At 37.0% G+C, this 19,352-nt stretch overlaps 6 protein-coding genes across 6 annotated transcripts; 2 read left to right on the forward strand and 4 right to left on the reverse strand. All coding sequences in view use genetic code 12, as the record gives it.

The window, feature by feature from the left end:
- Positions 1-1,151: 1,151 nt before the first annotated feature.
- Positions 1,152-1,949, reverse strand: I9W82_000430 (acetate uptake transporter family protein; the record flags this gene model as incomplete). The annotated part of the gene is made up of 1 exon (XM_067693358.1): positions 1,152-1,949. The coding sequence occupies one exon, from the start codon at positions 1,947-1,949 to the stop codon at positions 1,152-1,154; it is 798 nt and encodes a 265-aa protein (XP_067550456.1).
- Positions 1,950-4,098: 2,149 nt separating this feature from the next.
- On the reverse strand, positions 4,099-4,944 carry I9W82_000431 (acetate uptake transporter family protein; the record flags this gene model as incomplete). The annotated part of the gene is made up of 1 exon (XM_067693369.1): positions 4,099-4,944. The coding sequence occupies one exon, from the start codon at positions 4,942-4,944 to the stop codon at positions 4,099-4,101; it is 846 nt and encodes a 281-aa protein (XP_067550457.1).
- A 2,122-nt stretch (positions 4,945-7,066) lies between these two features.
- I9W82_000432 (acetate uptake transporter family protein) lies at positions 7,067-7,849 on the forward strand (the record flags this gene model as incomplete). The annotated part of the gene is made up of 1 exon (XM_067693380.1): positions 7,067-7,849. The coding sequence occupies one exon, from the start codon at positions 7,067-7,069 to the stop codon at positions 7,847-7,849; it is 783 nt and encodes a 260-aa protein (XP_067550458.1).
- Positions 7,850-8,250: 401 nt separating this feature from the next.
- On the forward strand, positions 8,251-8,585 carry I9W82_000433 (uncharacterized protein; the record flags this gene model as incomplete). Its single annotated transcript, XM_067693390.1, has 2 exons — positions 8,251-8,272; positions 8,374-8,585. 2 exons carry the CDS (start codon positions 8,251-8,253, stop codon positions 8,583-8,585), a joined length of 234 nt encoding a protein of 77 aa, XP_067550459.1.
- Positions 8,586-13,384: 4,799 nt separating this feature from the next.
- Positions 13,385-14,926, reverse strand: I9W82_000434 (uncharacterized protein; the record flags this gene model as incomplete). Its single annotated transcript, XM_067693401.1, has 1 exon — positions 13,385-14,926. The coding sequence occupies one exon, from the start codon at positions 14,924-14,926 to the stop codon at positions 13,385-13,387; it is 1,542 nt and encodes a 513-aa protein (XP_067550460.1).
- A 1,384-nt stretch (positions 14,927-16,310) lies between these two features.
- On the reverse strand, positions 16,311-18,851 carry ALR1 (Mg(2+) transporter; the record flags this gene model as incomplete). The annotated part of the gene is made up of 1 exon (XM_067693412.1): positions 16,311-18,851. One exon carries the CDS (start codon positions 18,849-18,851, stop codon positions 16,311-16,313), a length of 2,541 nt encoding a protein of 846 aa, XP_067550461.1.
- Between the last annotated feature and the right edge of the window lie 501 nt (positions 18,852-19,352).

The following is a 19,352-nucleotide window of genomic DNA, read 5'->3' on the forward strand; positions in this document are numbered from 1 at the left end:
CAGAAAAGATCAATTTTATCTTTTTTTTTTATTTTTATTTTGGCTGTGTTATGATGAGGTTTCATTCATTTTGCATAAATAAATTGATGAGGCTTTTCCCACTTTTTATAACTTATAAATATTTAATATTTTTTTTTTTACGAGAGTATAATAACTCATACATATCTTCAACAGTTGCAACAAAAGTTGTCTTTCCAGAAAAAAATTGTTTTAAAAGCAAACAGTCTTTATCAATTTGAAGTTTCATCGTGTACAATCTCCTTTGCAAACATCGGAATTTTACTCTTCTATGATTTATAAAATTTGCGTTAATATAAATGTAATAAACAAAGTAAACATAGATGTCAAGTGGTTACTAGAAGAGTGTAGCATATTATTTTCAGGAGAGTGATTACCCTACTTACAATACACCTGGATACCATTACTGCTTCTATTTCCCTACATCAGTCTCTCTTTCACACTAAACACTGTGTTTGTAGTTATACTACGAAAAAAAAAACCGTCTTTAGTTGGTTCCGTTTTTTCGCAGCATAACAAGTGTTCCTTTTCTTCGATACACACACAGGACATCAGAATGGTCTTATCTGACTTGCCGGCATTCACTGCCACATTGAAATGCTACATCTAGCTCATCCGCACCATCGTTACGCTCGTCCCGGAGTGGTTATGCGCATTTTATGTGTGCATAACAAAACATGGTCGGATTTTTAAGATACACTCAAAATAAGTGGAATCCAATCTTGGATCCATAGTTAGACAAGTTGATAGCTGCATTATGCGCTCCGTGCAACGCCAGAAGTCCAAAAAAGTTTTTTTGGACGTCCCTAGGAGGGCGGAAGCATGTCAAAAATTTTTCTCGGACTTAAGTCCAATTAGGTAACTCCGAGCTCACACTCATAGTTTTTTTTATTCTCTCTCTTTTTAAAGTATATACTGTACTATCTCTTCACACTCATCTACAATTACTAAACACAGTTTTAAAATTATAATAAATTTATTAAATGTATTAAAACCCTATAAGGAACAGTTGAATTAGTAGATCATTAGGTATTAGTTAATTAACAATTGACTTTATGCAATTGAAAATGTTGGAAAAGAAGAAAAGTCTCTACCTGATTCTCTTTGCCCCCCCCCACAAACTACAGTTTCCTTTACTTATGTTTCTTGAATGGAATACTGTGTGGCATAGCAATTGGGTGTGGAACAAGGTATGAGTTAGTTCTTGAAGCAACACCAGCATATGCATTATACCAAGTGATAAATGCAGTAATGACGCCAATAACGCCACCTGCACGGTTGACACCAACCTTTCCAACAAATGAGCCACCACAAAGTAACAAGAACATCAAAGTCAAAAACAAGAACATTAAAAAGATTCCCCAAGTGGACTTTAATGTAAGCAAAGTTAAAACGAAAATGATCAAAGCCCATGCCAATAAGAAGAATCCAACAGCATTTCCAAATTGATCAGTCTCAGCATAAGCGGCAGCAATACCAAAATTCTCAATGAAAATAGCAGCATAACTCAAACAGAAAGAACCCAATGAAACTAAAGCAGTAAGACCAAATGTGTTACCAGTGACGAATTCACATAAGCCAGCAAGGAATTGAATCATACCACCGTAGAAACAAGCCAATGAAACAACACCATTTGGAATGGTAATACCCATAGCACGTGCGTTAAACAAACCCAAAACGAAAAGAACCATAGCAAGACCAGATAAACCAATTGGAGCAGGGTTGATGTTCAATTTTGGATATGGCATGGCTCCAGTGTTCAAAGTACCACCAAAAGCAGCCATCAATTCATGACGGTAAAACTTTTGACCGTTGATGATGACAAACTCACCACCAGCTCCTTCAATTTGGACTCTTGAGACACCATTTTCGTCACCATCAGTTGAGACGTGCTTGGATGGGGCAGAATGTTGTGAAGATGCAGAAGACATTCTCTTTTTTTTTATTTTAGTATTAGTAGTAACAAATAATAACAAGATTTGAAAACTGTTTTGTAAAAGAAGAAAATCAGGTACAAATTAAACAAGAGAAGCAAAAGGAAAGATTGAGTGATATTTATATAGAAATGGAATGGTTTGCATTGGTTACTGCAGTGGCAGAATCAGTTGTTTATTGAACAAAACAACCCTGACGCAAAATTAAGGCTAAACCGGTTATATTGACATGTACTAATAGTGTGAAAATCGTCATATTGTGTAACAAATACTAAAAAGAAGTGCTTGCAGCCAAAAAAATCCGTATACAACACACGTACATAATGCACATACCACATTATACATAGACGATGTGTTCTCACACAAGATATAAAACAGGATAAAGAAAGAGAGACAAGTCGTAAGAGACAACAAGATTTTGAGTCATGGCGTTAGCTCTTCCACTAAGGTTATGATGGTATACAGAAAGCTAAGAAATGTGTAACTTACAGCAAAAAAATCAACGCCTTTATTCCCGATGGTAACTAGGTCGTTTAATACTCTTTTGACCAGCTTTTTCTCCTCGAATATGCAAAGCTATCCCAATTCTATTGGTCTAGAATATTCAATGTTTTGAAAAATGCCATATTTTGCATAGTTTTGTTGACTATTCCCACGTGAAATGCATAAGAAAAGGACAACAAATAAATTAGAGCATACATACATACAAGCTTGGGTCACACACTTTGTAACGTATATGTATATAGTATGGTGTGATATATATGTGGATTCTTTGTAATATATATTAACTTAGTGGTTATACATATGCAAGTAGTTGCAGTACTTGAAGTACGAGTGGTGTGCTTTTTTGTTGTTTGTTTACTTTATTTATTTACCTAACCGTCAACAAAACAAAGAAAAAATAGTTTTTATTTCCGAAGTTGGAGATTTATTTTACTTCCGAGGTTGACGAAAGTTAAGAAAAAAAAAAGGAACGATCTAGAATAAAATAACGTCAAAAAACTATAACTTTAATAACTCAGAATAATTAATAACACTAGTGTACCTGATTGTATTATAAGCTGCTCTCTTGTCCTTGGTTTGAAAAGAACTGTTTGCATCGTTATATTTTAATTTATTTTTGTATCGTGTAGCAGAAAACATTATTTGAATGAGGTCTGTTTTGTGAAATTATGTGACTTATTTTCATTTAGTTTTTTTTTCTATTACTTAATTAGCGGCTCAGGAGAAAGATTAGCCTGAAATGGCAATACAGCTTGCCTAATATGGAAAGCCAATTACACGAAGAAAAAAAAAAAAAAATAAATTAAAAAACTCAATTCCTAAAGAAACCGAGTCTTCCCTACACATTAAAGAATTGGGTTTTATCTAAAAAACATTTCTCCGTAATGTATTTCAGCTTTTGGTTTGAAGTAGCGACAATCCACATATACACCACGTTACATCCAGGCACTTTCGCTTCATCTTTTCTGAAAGAAAAATTGGCTGCCTTTTATAAGTGGAACCGCATTTTCTTAATATGATACACTTACGATGACTCATTGAACTTTTGACGCTTTGTAGTAGCAAATTCAATAAGGAGCTTCATTTTACGCGTAAAAGATGAAAAAGACAGCTCATTTATTTGAATACGTGTTGTCCCTGGTCACTCATGGTTTTCTTGTAATTCAAGTAGTACAAATAATTTGTTCTCTTTACTCTACTTAATATCAACTTATTGTCTTTTCAGCTCCTTGAATTCCTTCTACAATCCCACAAAGACAACTTTCTTCAAAAAAGATCTGCATAGCTTCCTTAATTTTTAGTTTTACAAAATCAGGTGGTTTTCAAAAACAATTAAAATCTTTTGTGTCTATTTTTCATTGCCGATAAACCTAAAATCCTGCTCCTATGATGTTTACCAAACACATACAATATGTACAGCCATCTATCCAATACAGTCCCCCTTTACTCAATCTGACCTGTAAACCAAGCAGGAAAAAACTCCATGTTATCACAGCTAACTGCATGTGGATTCACCAATATACTTCTTCCACCCTCTATTCTCCTCTCCAATTGCAAACACATTCAGACTTCTCCCCAATCCCCTTCATTGCGCCCTTTCCTTGAACACGAGACTCTATAGCACTCTGTGTATGCCCCAGCTTTATGACCCCTTTTTTCCAATGTCAATGACTGGCAATGGGATAGTGTGAGGGACAATATACGAGTTCAATTTTGTAGCTGTACCACCAAAGGCATTGTACCAAGCAATGATTGCGGTTATAAACCCAATTACCCCTCCACCTCTTGTGACTCCAACTTTTCCTGTAAATGAGCCACAAGCCAACAATATGAATGTCAATTCCAAAAACAAAAACAATGAAAAGAAGGCCAATGTTGATTTCATAGTATTCAAAAGAATTATCAATGTAAATAGGACCCATCCTAATAGAAAGAAACCAACTGCGTTCTCAAATTGATCAGTGTCTTTATAAGCTGCTGCAACTCCAAACAGTTCAATAAATAAAGTCGCATAGCTTATCCAAAATGCTCCATATGACACCAATACTGTAAGAGCAAATGTATTACCAGTAACAAACTCAAATAATCCTGCTAAAAGTTGAACAACACCACCATAGAAGCAAGATAATGAAACAACACCATTGGGAATTGTAATACCCATAGCCCTTGCATTGAACAAGCTCAACACAAAGCAAGTCAATGCAAAACCAGACAAACCTATTGGAGCAGGATTCATGTGTGATGTAGGGTATGTAGAGAGCCCAGGGTTCAAAGTACCTCCAAATGCAGACATCAATTCATGACGATAGTAGCTATGACCTCCAATAGTAACTAGTTCATTACCTTCTCCGTGAACATGAATTCTTGAAATTAAACCATGGTGATGATGATGATCTTGATGCAGTGCTTGCTGGTGGTGGTAACTTTGATCTTCGATATTGGAAGAAGTTGGTTTTTCATGATTTTGGGAAGATGACGATGATGACATTTTTGTTTATTGCAATGTTCCAAAGGAGTCTTTTTCAATAGTGAACAATCCAATTTGCTTATGAGAAAGGCAAAGCTTGTCAATAAAATGAAGGAGTCTGCCATTATTTATACAAATTTCAGTTTAGATACCATCTTCTATTCCTCTAAAACCCAATTTCTGTTGACCCCACAGTGTGCATTGGGTATACGGAAGTGAATAAAAACTAAAGTGGAGTCCCTGCACAATAGAACTTTTCATGCCACTTATGCCCGTTGTACACAAATTCCTGCAATCAATGCTGAAGTTCTAAAAGAAGTGGTAAAAAACTAGATTGAAAAAAAAAAAAAAAAATCAAAACAAAACTCGTAAAAAGTTGAAGAAAAAGCTTGGATGTTTAGATATTGTACTTAAATTTACACTAACACTAGTGGCAGCAACTACTATTCAGTTTAACCTTAAAAAGTGGGTGTCGTCTAAACCTTTCTTGGAAGAGGAAGTAGTAGAGAGAGGAAAATGGTAAAAGTGATACACAATGAGTGGAGGAGTACTCACGTATTGCATTATAACAATGTTGATCCGCAAGTAAAGCCACCACCACCACAATGTCTTAATATACACCATTAAGCAACTGTGTAGCTAATCTATTTAGTCACTTTGCTTTTATTGTTTCTCAACTGCCCACACGTTTGTAAAGATAAACTATGCATATAAGCCCGAAAAAAAAAAGTGGATAAGGAAAAAGACACAACTTACAATTGGTATAGAACCAACTCTTGTGTCACCATCAGTTAGTCATCTGTTATTAGTGTATTCAGATCTCTATGACCTATCTTATACCATTCAACAGAGTTTACACTTTATATATGTTTCTTTGAGTTTATGAGTTAATACCGACCTTTAGTGTCCTCGGAGTTTTAGTTTTGTGTGACTTTTGCTTGTGGGGTACCTAAATTGGTTTTGTTTTGTTTTGTTTTGTTTCATGATTTTTCATGTTCCTTATACACGAAAGGTACACATTGAATTCAATACGTTTGCTGCAGCATATCCTTTATCCCGACACTTCCATAAAAGTTTACTGAAACAACTTATGGAACACATATTTCCGATAAAGTTCAAATACTATTTCTATATTCTTCCATTCTCTTTGAAGCCTTTTACTAATGCCTTTTGTAAAAAATTGTAACCCAATTCACTCGTCAGAGTGACCTGGGATATATAGAGTTTAAGGACGGCTACGTTTCCCCACAAAGCTTCACTTCTTTAAGACGTGAAGACACCTTTTTTAGCAAAGCTCCGAAAAAGCAACAGTTTTTCTTTAGTTGGTCAATGAATCAGCTAATAAAGAGATCCACTGGATGGTGGTTCATAGAAAAGACAATAGTGAAACATATTTGGTGTCTTCCCTTTTGATAATGTGCTCTTAACAATATAATGAGGGGGAAACACTAGCCCTAGTTCTTTAAAAAGTGTGAGTTATAATAATAAGATTATTCTTTGATCGATATCTCGTTAATCTTTCTTGTGCCAAGATCGAAGATTTAAAGTTTGATGAAACACGGCATTTTTGAATACATGCAAACAGGAGCATACCCACACTGGCAAAGTATTACAAACTTATTTAGAGCGGAACGTAGTATCCGTCAAGTTTTAGCAATTAAAAGTTATGTAACCTATTTGGTTGTATAACAGTGCCGTTTTTTTCTTATTAGTAGCTGCAAAAATTTTGTTAAACAAGCCGTATAGATATGTTCTGTCCCCCAGACTTGTTATTCCACTGACTATGTATATTAGCGTCGACATAACTATAGAATACGTAGTGCTGAAATACCTCACATAGCAAGGATGGAGTTTCTCAATTCTCCTTGGACTACTTGCCACCAAGTTATTTTTTAATTGAATAGTACAACATTATTATAACTTGTCCCAACTCAATATTCGCCTTTACCTACAATCTACTCAAATGGTGATTCCTCCGGTTGCCCCCCACAACCTCAATCGAAAATATTATCTTTCATAGGCAAAAGTAAAGCTAATATACTGCAACAACAAGACCATCATGATATATATATATATATAGTTGCGTGTGGCTTTACAATGACACTTACATCCTGTCTATGACTCAAAAATTCTTCACAGCTCCATGTCATCAACTTCAGATCATAGCACTTTTAAACATAGTATAGAAGAATCAACAAAGGTTTCAAAAATCCAAATTTGTGGCGAAGGAGGAGAATATGTTATTATTGGAAACAACAAGTACTATCGTCATGAGCTAATGTCCTTATTTAGTGACGTCTCACAATCGGCATCAACTACAGGGAGATATCCTACAAGAAAAATCACTCCTGCACCAATTGGTTTATGTGGCATTGGAATGACTGCTTTTACTCTGGGAATATACACTTCGCAAGCTATGGGGATTCAAATCCCTAACGGAGTTATCGGATTAGCTTGCTTCTTTGGTGGAATGACACAGTTCCTTTCTGGATTTTTTGAATTCTTCACTGGTGATACGTTTGGCTTCACTGCCTTGAGTTCCTACGGCGCATTCTGGATGAGTTACGGAGCCATTTTTGTTGAAGGATTTGGCATTTCAAAGGCATACCAAGACCCCGAGGAGTTCAACAATGCAATGGGGATTATGTTAGTAGCGTGGGCAATGTTTACTTTCATGATGATATTTCCAACGCTCAAGTCAACTGTTCCGGGGTTTTTGTTGTTCTTTTTCCTCTTCCTCACATATGCTTTCCTTGGAGCAGGTGCCTTGAGTGGCAAGGTAGGAGTGACTCGGGCTGGGGGTGTGATTGCCATGATTACAGCAATTACAGCGTGGTATAATGCATACGAGGCTGTGGCAAACAGGTCAACTTCTTATTTCGTCCCTCCTTCATTGCCAATGCCAAAATTTACTAAAGGGGATTAGTGATTTGTAGATGGAGGAAAACGACAACAGTGATAGGCAAAACCAAAAGTAAAATGAAATGTAATGAACAAATTTTTTCCAATGATTTTTTATTCTCTCCTCTTTCTCAAAACACATTTATACAAGTACCCTATACCACAAGTACACTTTCACTAGACCCAGAAGAGTTGACTCGGGACTATTATAACTGACTTACAACTATTTTTATGATTTTGGGTCGCACTTAGCTTATCAAACTGCAGGTGCGATGTGTGGCTGGAGAGGTGGTTCTAACTATCAATCCCAGTACGATTTTCAGGATGATGTGATTGCCAGGGTTTGAAATGCATCAAGTCAGGGCTGTTTTACCTATTGATAACTTCCATGAGCAGAGAATTATAAACTCCAATGGTGCTATACTCATGCAATTTATTAGTAATACTGGTGAAGGATTCAGGAATCCTTGATTTCCCCATAATTTTAAGTGACTGACGAAACTCACAAAAGATATCAATTCGTGCCCAACTATTGGTAACTGAAAAAAGTTTGTGGTAATTTGCAGACGAAAGATATTACTCGATGGCCTAGACATAATCAGGATGATATTTTAAATTCAGTGAATCAAGTAGTTGGATTGAAGGAAGAGCTTAGTCTCCATCACACGGATGCAAATGGTCCACCAGACATTACTGCTAAAAATACTGTTGTCCCTTTCACAGAAGTTCCAGGATACAAATCCATGCACAAGTTGGATTAGAATGGTGGCTCATCTGTTTTGCTTTAGGTTCGTTGAGAGAACTATCACGTGGAGAGATTGGAACAAGAAGGAATACCCAAACTGTTCAATGAAGTGAAGAGTGAGGGCCACAGTTTCTGCGATAGAGCAGGAAAACAATCGCCAATACTTGTCAGAGGAGTGCTTCGCTAATCTTGATAAAGCTCGAACATCCCTGCGTCGTGCTATTGTAACTTTAGGTAAATGATGTTTCTATTATGAGTATCAGGGAAGCAAACTTTTTCAATGTTTAATCGTGTATTAACCATCCAACAACCTTCAAAATTTCTATCCTAGAGTACCATTAATGGCGTTGATGACAAAATGATCGACCAATGAGCAATACTCTTTAATTGCATGTGCCATATCGTGTGTTGTACTACAAGAAGACTTTCATGAGTTGATATGGGTGCAACTCAACGCAATGGACCACCACAAAACTCACTATTTTCATCAGAATATGAACCGTGGACGTCAATGCTAAATGTCACGAGAGTCAATCTTTCACCCACCAGACTGGATAGTTGAGATAGCCTTTAAAACCTACAAATGCTCATCAAAGCACCACAATATATTTTGACTCCTATAATCAATCTCATAGTATCAATATAATCACATTCATGATTTCAAGCACAGCTTTTGTGTACACAGTATACTACCTATGCACATTCCATGACAAACGAGTGGGTGACACGCATTCACTTATGAGTTTGACGCTTGCAGTGACTTAGTTGCATGATAGTTTCCAGAGAATGAACTACATAGAGATCTTGCATACACGACGTTTACATATATATTAACAATAGCCCCGAATCATCGTACACCTCTCACTCCTCACCTCTCTCTCCCAACTCTCCCAACTCTCCTAGCTATATACTCCAACATCACCACCACACACCCCCCGACCTAGTGCCCCGCCACCATACCCTCAGCTTGTTGTTGAAAACAAGCCTACTCTACACTAGGTTGAACTATGAAGCTCTCTATTCCTGACACAGCTTTTAATACAAGCCTACTCACAATAAATCACACTAAGTCACACTAATTCACACAATAATATTGAATACAAGATGAACAACAGATGAATAAAACAATAAATGAACAACAAATGAATAAAAAGTAAAAAAAAAGCACCCTCCATCCTCCACCTCAAACTTGCGTCCAAGCCTAGCACCGCCAAGTTTGAGTAGAGGAAATCAAATCCAACACAGTTAATTTATCTGAACCACGTCTGACCCAGACAGGGACCCTAAACTCTCCAGTTATTTCCGTCTGTGTCACTACAGATGGAAACCTCCGGAAAACCGGTAGTTGGAAATGCTCCTCTGTAAATAATTGTGACTCGTCAGCCAACAATTTGTTAAGCACTCTACAGATGTTCCCGCATCCATAGAAGTTCTGTGTGTGTATGTGTGTTTGTGTGTTTGTGTGCTTTTTATAGGACTTTAGATCTATTACCCGATAAATGAGTAAATCAGGCCCGCTGTGATAGAGCCCGACTTTAATTATATTCCTGGTTGTTTCTGCAATTCAAGTTATCCAAGCCTTTGCAGAATCCTCCATAGACTATAGCGGGTAATCTCTGATCTTTCTTTGATCTTATCTGACTTGCCTGCATCCACGTAATTAACAAGATTTTTCTTTTTTATAACAGATGAACTCTATCGAACTGAATCACGTCTGATTAGTCCTTTATCTTAACTCACTGGTTGTTTTCGTTGAGGATAATTCATAATGAATCTGTTGCAACTCTGAAATCTTTCCGCAAAAAGATCAAAACCCCCAGCGAGCAAGTTTTGTATGGAAATGGAACATCAATCTAGTTATATTCTGGCAATTGTTAGTATCAGGCACTCTTGAACTCTCTATGACATGGTGGTTACTCACATTTTGGTAAAAGATCTTATCTTGTAGGAATTTGTTGTTTGTGTTTGTGGTAAATGGAGAAAATTTTTGGCAACCAAAATTGAAAATAAAGGGGAATAATCCACCATTTATACTCCCAATACAATCCAAGCATATCAAAATAACATAAACCTATAACCAACTACTTAGAAATAATATACCCACAATAGATGTCACATAATCAACACTTTTTGAATCTAGACACAGATCACATGACTAGATAAGAATCACCCCCTAATTTTTACCTCACTGTGTATCATATCAAAATAACATCAGACCCATTAGCTCAACAGACACATCTTCTTTATCACTGATCAGTCCTTCTAGCTTGATCCTATAGTGATCAAAATGAATTGACACACCTTTCTTTTCCATTTCATATCAAGATCTTTTTCAACTATGCTTTTCAAATCACATCAAATCAGCCTTTGAAACAATATATAGACGTATACAGAGTCAATCCCAAACTATACATGACTACACTTTTAATACAAACAAAACGTATTATGTGAATTCTCAACTAAAACAACAAACTTTTAATACAGACAATAATCATTAAATCAATAAGAAAAATCCAATTAAAAGAAAAAAAAGTACTAGCAGTAGGTTCAATATTCATCCTCACACACCAACATGTTTGACAGTTGCTCTACCCAACTTGTAAGCACCAATCAATGGATGAATAAGCACCTCATACGCTGTCAACTCACTAGCCAAACTTGTATAATCCTTCTCAACTCGAAGTGAAGTCACAATTGAATCTTCAAGTAGTTAATACCTAATATGCCTATAGCTTGTTTCTTGATCATCTAAGACATTCTCTTTGGTATTGTTTTCATTGGCAAATACTAGTTGTGGGAACACAGATGTCGCAGTGTAGTTAGCGTGTGTTATATCTAATCAACATCAGATAAGAAGTGAAATCTTTATTCAAAATCTTTGATTTATTTTGCAAGGTACGAGCATTGGGTAATGACGGATTTCACTCTACCAAAACAACCCAAATGAACGTCTCCTAAAACCACTGTGATCCTAATTCTCTTTATAGCACCAACTTCCATCGAATCTTGAAACATCTTCAAACATATTATAATATTCACGGAAAAATTGAGCTTGCATAGTTGAGACACGATAAAGCCCAAATCCTTCAACGATAGTGTGAGCATCATAAATATTGACCAGAGGATTTATGATGTCGTAAACAGAAGTTCTAACAACCTGAGATGTAGGATCTCTTTATAATCTCTACCCAAGTCAACCCGTTAAATGTACGCTGATAAATCCTGTCAATCAGCAGGAACAAATGTTCAACGGATTATTTACCTCACTCCATGTTTGTAAGCTCTTGGTGTGGATTTCAATGGCATCAAAGTAGGTGTAATCTTCACCACCCAATATTGCATGATAGTGTTGGTTTGAATATTTAGCCAATATGCCAAAGTGGCAGTTTAAATTCACATGTGATTAAAGAAGTTCGAGCCATTTAGTGACCCTTCCTCGATTCATTAAACGACGGAGTATTCTCATACGTTCATTCTTTCCATGTGTAGTGGCAATTCTTCAATTCTTGCAAGAAGTTTGAAATCAGTTTTGTTTGTCACTGAAGTGCATCTCATTCAAAGCAGCAAATTTTCTTGTAGCGGTCGAGTTAGAAATCACCAACGACAAATACTCTCTAGATTTGTTTCAATAGGTCTGATGTAACCACTAATAAATCTCCTACTTCTCAACCTCCCTGGCCAGATGAATTGACTTCCACGTAAATCACGAAAAGCTATGGAATCTATCGAGCAGATGATTCTCGGTGGTTGTAGATTCAGACGTCAGCTGTTATATGGGTGGTTCTCTATTGAGTATAAACCACTTGTTGCAATTGTGTAATTCCTGGTGTACCATATTAACCTGTGGGGTATTTTCATTTGCTTGTCTTGAAAAAACTACATGTGTCGCGAAAAAAAGCAAACTGTGTCACAACTTATTTGACATCACGTGCCACACAATTTAAATTTTGTAACTACATTTTGGTACTTACCAAATATCACCCCCCTTTTATAGAGATATTGAGGTGAAAATACAAAGAGTTTGCTTTAGTTAAGTTCTACTAAGTAATGTAAATTTAAGTTTCAATATATTGTTGTTATTGTGAAGAATTAATCACTCTCTATTGCAAAGAGCTAAACAAAAATATTTGCAACAAATTTACAGCAAACATAACATACTGCAGCATAGCATTGATAACTTCAGAAATTACCTTTTTTATAACTCATATATTAATATAAAGCATTTACGCATTTGACACATATATTCAAACTTAACAACTACCTAGCATCGTATCTTTATCTCCTGTTTATTTCACACTGACTTATTTCCTTCATCTTTTCTCTCTGCGATTCTAGACTTTGGTTCTATTTTTTTTTTTTTTTTGTTGTTTAACTTTCTCATTGATTGTCAAGAGGTGGTTGTTAAGTTTGAATAATTTGAATGACCCATTTTACTGATTTTTCCTCTCATTGGAAGAGTTACTACTATGTACTGTTATTCTTTATCGTTGCCTAAAAAAAAAATTAGATTTATACGAATCACATTTGCATGACTACAACTTTTACACTCTCCTCTTTTTTAGGAAACTACAAGAGATACTCTTCTTTTGCATGTGACTTTCGATAGTTTGGATAAGTGTTTAACAGAGTTATTATGTAGTATCCTCCTTAAGAAGAAGAATTATAATTTTCGTAAATATGCATCAACACACAAAAACGACGCTTTTTTCGCCGAATTTGGTTTCATCAGCCGCACACACACTAGCAAGAAGCTACATCAGACATCAACATCACCAGAGCAGTACATGGATAAACAAACACAGCATACCGGGTAGGCTAAGGACGTACAGTCATTGGTCTTGGAGCAATAGTCATGAACCCTTCAGTTTCTTCACCTGAGTCATCTTCACCCGAATCAGGACTTGTAAATGACTGGTTGGCCAGACCTGACATTATGCCACACAGAGTGTGCAATGACAACAAGCTCTGAAGCTTTCCCCCATGTATCTTGAATCCATAAACAAATCTTCGGAGATGCACTTTAAATTTCTTGACTGGTGTATCAGCCATCAACTTTGGATTGGGTCTCCATTCTTTGTCATCATCATCCCACAAGTCACAACGAACAGTAGTTGCATAGTTGGGTTCTTCAGTTGCCTCATTGTTGCTAACGTTTTCATCTTCATCTTCCTCATCCAGATCAATCCCCAAGTGAAGAGCAACACGTCCCAGTTGAGTATCAGGTGAAAATAACGGAATTACCTCATCTGTAACGTTTTCACCAGGAATCCACCCAGTTCTCTTTAATATACTGGGCTTCTGTTCAACTTTCTCTTTAGAAGCTCTTCTTTTAGATCCCCAAGACCATTTCCTTTTAAGTTTTTTGTCTCTGTTCTTCCCTTCAATGACTCTGGTGAAATCTTGACACTTGTCTTGACTAAAACGACGCACTTCCATTTTGTTATTGAACTTGACTTTGTTCTTAGAGTCATCTCCGATGTGCAAAATTGCTGGGGTGTGTTTCATTGGTGGATCTGGTTGTGGTAATGGGAATGCAAAGTTAATCTTTTCTGTGATGGATCCCAACCCATCGCTCAACTGATTTCCAACTTTCTCAGTCTCAGACGACGCATTCTCATCTTCATCTTCGCAATCATCCCAGGTGGTCGCAAATCTTCTAACTGGTCCAGTAACAAGACTAGGTTTGCTTGAATCAACCTTTTTGATGTTGCTTGACTTCTTTCTTTGTTTTGGTGGTTGAAATGAGTTGACTGGGGGATTAAAACAGCTGTTGGTGTTGGTTTGGTTGATGCTGCTCAGACGTGATGGGAGGAATCTTGTTTGTTGTTGTCTCTGTTGTTCAATACGCTTGTTAGTCCTTGCAAGCATCATTTTCGATGATTCAATAACCATCAATGTATCACTCTCGTCTTTATCACGAAAACACAATGGATAAAAAGCACCTTCAGTGGCAACATCATCTTCCTCGTCTCTTCTCATTTTGGACTTCATAAATCTTTTATGTGAGTGATTAATAGTTTTGGATTGATAATTGGTGAACATTTTTTTGGTATGAGTAGTTGAGTTGAAAACATTTGAAGTAGTTGACAAAGAATCTGCTGGATGAAATGCTGTACCGTTGTTTATATTCTTGACTTTGCTCTTCTTAATAGACTGGTGAATGTTTGGGTGGACTTGAGTGGGTAACATCTTATCTTTGTTATAAACATGGGACACCAATTCTTTCAACTCTGATAATGCTGATTCAATCAAAGCAAATCCATAATCTTCATTTTCTTTGTTGTCAACAGTGAAAGCTTGGTTGAAATAAGTAACGCTTTGGTCCTCTTGCGAGGAGTTAGTGAGTAAATCGTACATGATTAAAAAGTGGGTTAAGTTTTGGTGAAAGGAAAGAAGGGGAAGTTGTAAAATGATTTTTGGATTTTCGTGGTGCCCTTTTTATAGTCTGAATCATTAGGAAAATATCAAAAAGTTTACAACCTTTCTGATGTATTTGAAACGTCTGAGCTTTCACAGAAGCTCAGCAGTCGTTACATAGGATGTAAATGCAACATTAAATATGGACAATCACAACTGTCTTAAACGAAGATGCAAATTATGCTAATCCTTGCATGTGTGGTTATTCGATGTAAAAGTTTCTTTGATTTAGCATGGAGTCCTTTGACATAGCTTGAGTAGTTCCTCTGCGTTTAAGGGTTGAGTACAGCCTTGGAAACTTTGTTTGCTCAAGCATACTTCAATAATCGCAGCATCAGCACCACCTTGAAAGACCCGTCCACTTTTCGTTATTCATTGATGTTGACACATAGTTGGGAAAGTAACACCAGCTGTAAACATGGTACTATGGGAGTTGTTTGTATTCGAATCTGCTCTTATGTTCTCTTTGGGTGGTACTAATCGAAACCCAATCTTCCAAATTCGAGTTCACAGCTCCAGACGACCATGAGAGTTACTCGTACCGCAATTTAGACACATTGACTCTCTTCTAGCGTTGAAATAAAACTCATGTATAACACTTATAATTACCGAATGTATCAAGCATGTGTTGCTTGTATGGCCACGGTGCAAATAAACGGCACTGATGAGAAAGTTGTAGCGACTCTGACTCCTCCACTTAAGGGATTAATGATATCAATTAGTCTAATGGGATAAGCGAATTATGGCAGAGCTGACTGATAAAACCTGCAATGATTTGTGCCAGCAAATGTACCTAGGAGTTGTAATTAGGAAACAAAGAAAAAAAGTTCTCCAAAATATTTCGCTTTGGAGAGAGGGTTGATTCCTTTCAAGACTATACAGAGTACCAAGAACAACATGTCGAGCGCATAATAGACGATTCATAATTTCGAAACAACCATCTTAGATTACCGGAATTAGGGAGACATCCTGTCGTGGCTCAGATGGTGGTCGATAACTCATTTACTTTTGATGCACTTGAGATGTGAGAGATACCTACCTTCAAAGAATGTTCAAACTTACAATCGATTGGAATTGCAAAATATCATTGAAATAAAAGTCGTTTGGAGTTTAATTGTCGAGGCAACTGCTAGAAAGGTCGCTTTCACATAGAAGGGATTAACATGTATTCGAGTGAGAGAGTAGCAAGCCAAAACGATTAACTATTTTGCTATTTTGCTACTTCAATGATGCTACAGGCTTCATGTAATTCCAAATAATCTTGTCATCTCTTCTAATGCAATTAATGTATATAAATAAATAGAAAACACCTTTTCATTAAAACTTAGTCGTATTTATTGGGAAAGCTTATCACCGATTTGGCACTATGGCGCCTCAATCCCAAACTCCGAATACTTCTCCTTGACGAGTTAAAACCCACTCTATTCTCGTCGTCAATTTGCTTGTTTATACTCTTTAACCACCAATTAGCGAATATTATACTTGCACATACAACAACAATCAATACTCCAACGATACCAAAGAACCAAGCTATACTTGAATCTTGCCCAGGAACTGTCACATTCATACCAAATAGACCAGTGACTAAATTCAATGGAACCAACATGGTACCAATGATTGTCACTTTGGAAAACATTTGTGTAATCTTGTTGTTGGAGTTGAAGCTTTCAACCTGCAATTGGGCCAAATAGTTGGAATGAGACCGTGAGAAAATCTTTTCGTAAGCCAACAAGTTTTGAAACATAGTAATTATATGATCCTGAATATCTCCCAAGTATAAAGCAATATCTGCACGAGGACGAGCATTATCAGTCATGCTTTGCAGCCATGCTGGTGGATCTCTAGATGATGGGGGTACGCCGTTGTGGGGGTTGCTACTATTTGATGGCGTAGCACCACCACTTAAATGCGTCTCTGGTATATTTGCTGATGACGAGCGTGGAGATGCATACTCTTGATGGTAACGTTGCTGCCGAAGCTGTTGTTGTTGCTTTTCATAGCCCAACGCTGCCTCATCCTGACACCTCTTGGCAAACATTTTGATGACGTCAGCTTTTCCGGAAAGCAATCTCATCAATGTCATCACTTTTCTACGTGACTCACCAATTCTTTGCAACATATTACTAAAATCCGTTTCTCTAGCTGTAAAGACCGCATCTTCAATTGCATCTGCTTCGTATTCAATACCGTGTATAACTGGAGCAAAACTATCAGTGATGTCATCAATCATCGCATAGCACAACCAATCAGCAGTTACATCAACATAATCTCTCAACTGCCTAACCCTTCTTCTAACATTTGCTGGGTGCGTCAATGGGGAAAAATGAAATGTAAGTATACCATCGCGGAAAACAACAATATAGACATTGATTGGTTCGAGGTAGTCTTCTGACTCTTTGTCGGCTTCAAAAGTATGGAAACAAACAAAGTAATAGCTCTTGAACAATTCAACCTTCTCTCTAGTTTCTTGCATCCTAATATCTTCAGCAGTTAACGGGTGGATACCAAACGCTTTGGCTAGCATCTTCATCTCAGCATCAGTTGGACAGGTGCAATCTAGCCACCAAGTCTCTTCACCATTATGAAAAAGCTCCTGTATTGATTCTCCATTAGGCACAAGTGAAGGAATATCCGGTGCATGGACAGTTTCTTCAGATTCAGAGTGGAAAAAGGAAAACCTATCGGGTAAGGTACCGTTAGTGCCATCTGTGATTCGTGCACCACCAAATTTGACTTGTTCCGTTGATGATGCTTCATCAGATTCCAATGCCTGCCTCGCTTTTAGCTCTTCCAATGATGACGAGGTAGTACTCGTTGACTCCGTAACCTCTTTAGAACGCTGAAATGTTTTGTGTAATATGTTCTTGGGGGTGTATTTGAGGGCTGCTGTACTAGTCGGCTGCCTGCTAATGCCCGAAGTGTTTGATGGAACTCCATTAACGCTACTTCCTTGTCTATAGTTTTCAAACTTACGCGAAGTTTCATGGCTGATTTCTTCAATTGCCAGTTGATTTTTGGTTAAAAACTCACGTTGCATTGCATCTTCCTCTCTTTCTTCTCTGATGAACTCATCTATTTCGTCAAAATCAATTCCATTCACCTTGACATGTTCACGCATCATGGGAAAACAAACATCCTCCTCAGTTTCTTGCGACGTTCTTGATCCATGGGAGTCGGCTTCACTATCAATCGAAGACCTCGAGGGTCTTCTTATTTTAACCTCTTCTCCATTTCCGTTGTTGGTGATTATGAAGGAATCATTGGTTTTAATTTTGGTCATTGGACTCAGAATGTCAGCTTCCAAATTATTTGAGTTACTACGATGTGTCTTTTTCTTTATAATCGGAGCCAATGCCTCCACTGTTGACTTGCTTCTTGCCTTTGCACTGCTTGATGGATTGTTGATAATCGGGATAGGTAAAGCCGTATTATCTTCATCATCTTTCAAGTAAAAATCCTTGCGTAGAGAAGTCATGTATGATCTATTTGGTTGGACATGATGTTGGTATTGGGAGGGGACTATACCCTCGCCAACTGATTGTCTTCTTGCTGATCCTCTCCTCGTACTTTTTCTTCTTCCACTTGGACCAGAAACAGGGGGGACAGGGCCACCTTCAGCTAGATCCGACTCCGTTTTGCTTTTGTTACGTTCTTTTGTTTGCAGTTTGTCTTGATTGCTCCTCACTGGTTCAGACAGATCATCTCCATAGCTATCATCAATAGCATCATCATCATCGTCGTCATCATCAATGATTGCCGAGCCAGCATTGGTATTTTGGTTCCTATGATCGTTTAATATCTCGTCAGTGTGTAAAGTGTTGTGATTACTCCCCGTAGGTTGGAAAACACTCTCAGTATCAGACATCTTTTAAAAGGGTGGTTTGGTGAAGTACGTGATGGTGGTGTTGGTAATGACTTCAGCTGAAACTCGTGATGATCTAATGAGCTATATAAAATTTTAAAATTTTTGTTAAGGCAATGTATGTGAAGTATCGAATTGTAAGGTTGATGTGGGTTTTCTCCTTCTTTATTTTACACGTTTAAAGAAGAAGATGTGCTTTGCATAGCTTGTATGATTCAAACAATGTTTTGAGATACTTTTTTGATGGATGAAGGAGGGGGTGGGAAGTAAATAAAAAGTTTACTTTTGGTTCTTTTAATGTATTCTGTAAAAAAAAAAAAAAAAAAAAAAAGAAATTTTTAATAAAGAGAGAAATAATATGTGAAGAGAGAGAGAGAGCACGTTGTTTGTTTCGTTTGATCTTTAATAATTCATTTTAAACTGTGAGTATTAGTAGTGTATAATAATATTTTCCATGTTATATATACAAAGTGTATACTAAGATATCATCCTCTTTTATACTAC

The sequence above is a fragment of the Candida metapsilosis genome, assembly GCF_017655625.1.
Source record: "Candida metapsilosis strain BP57 chromosome Unknown scaffold1, whole genome shotgun sequence".
NCBI lineage: Eukaryota > Fungi > Ascomycota > Pichiomycetes > Serinales > Debaryomycetaceae > Lodderomyces > Lodderomyces metapsilosis.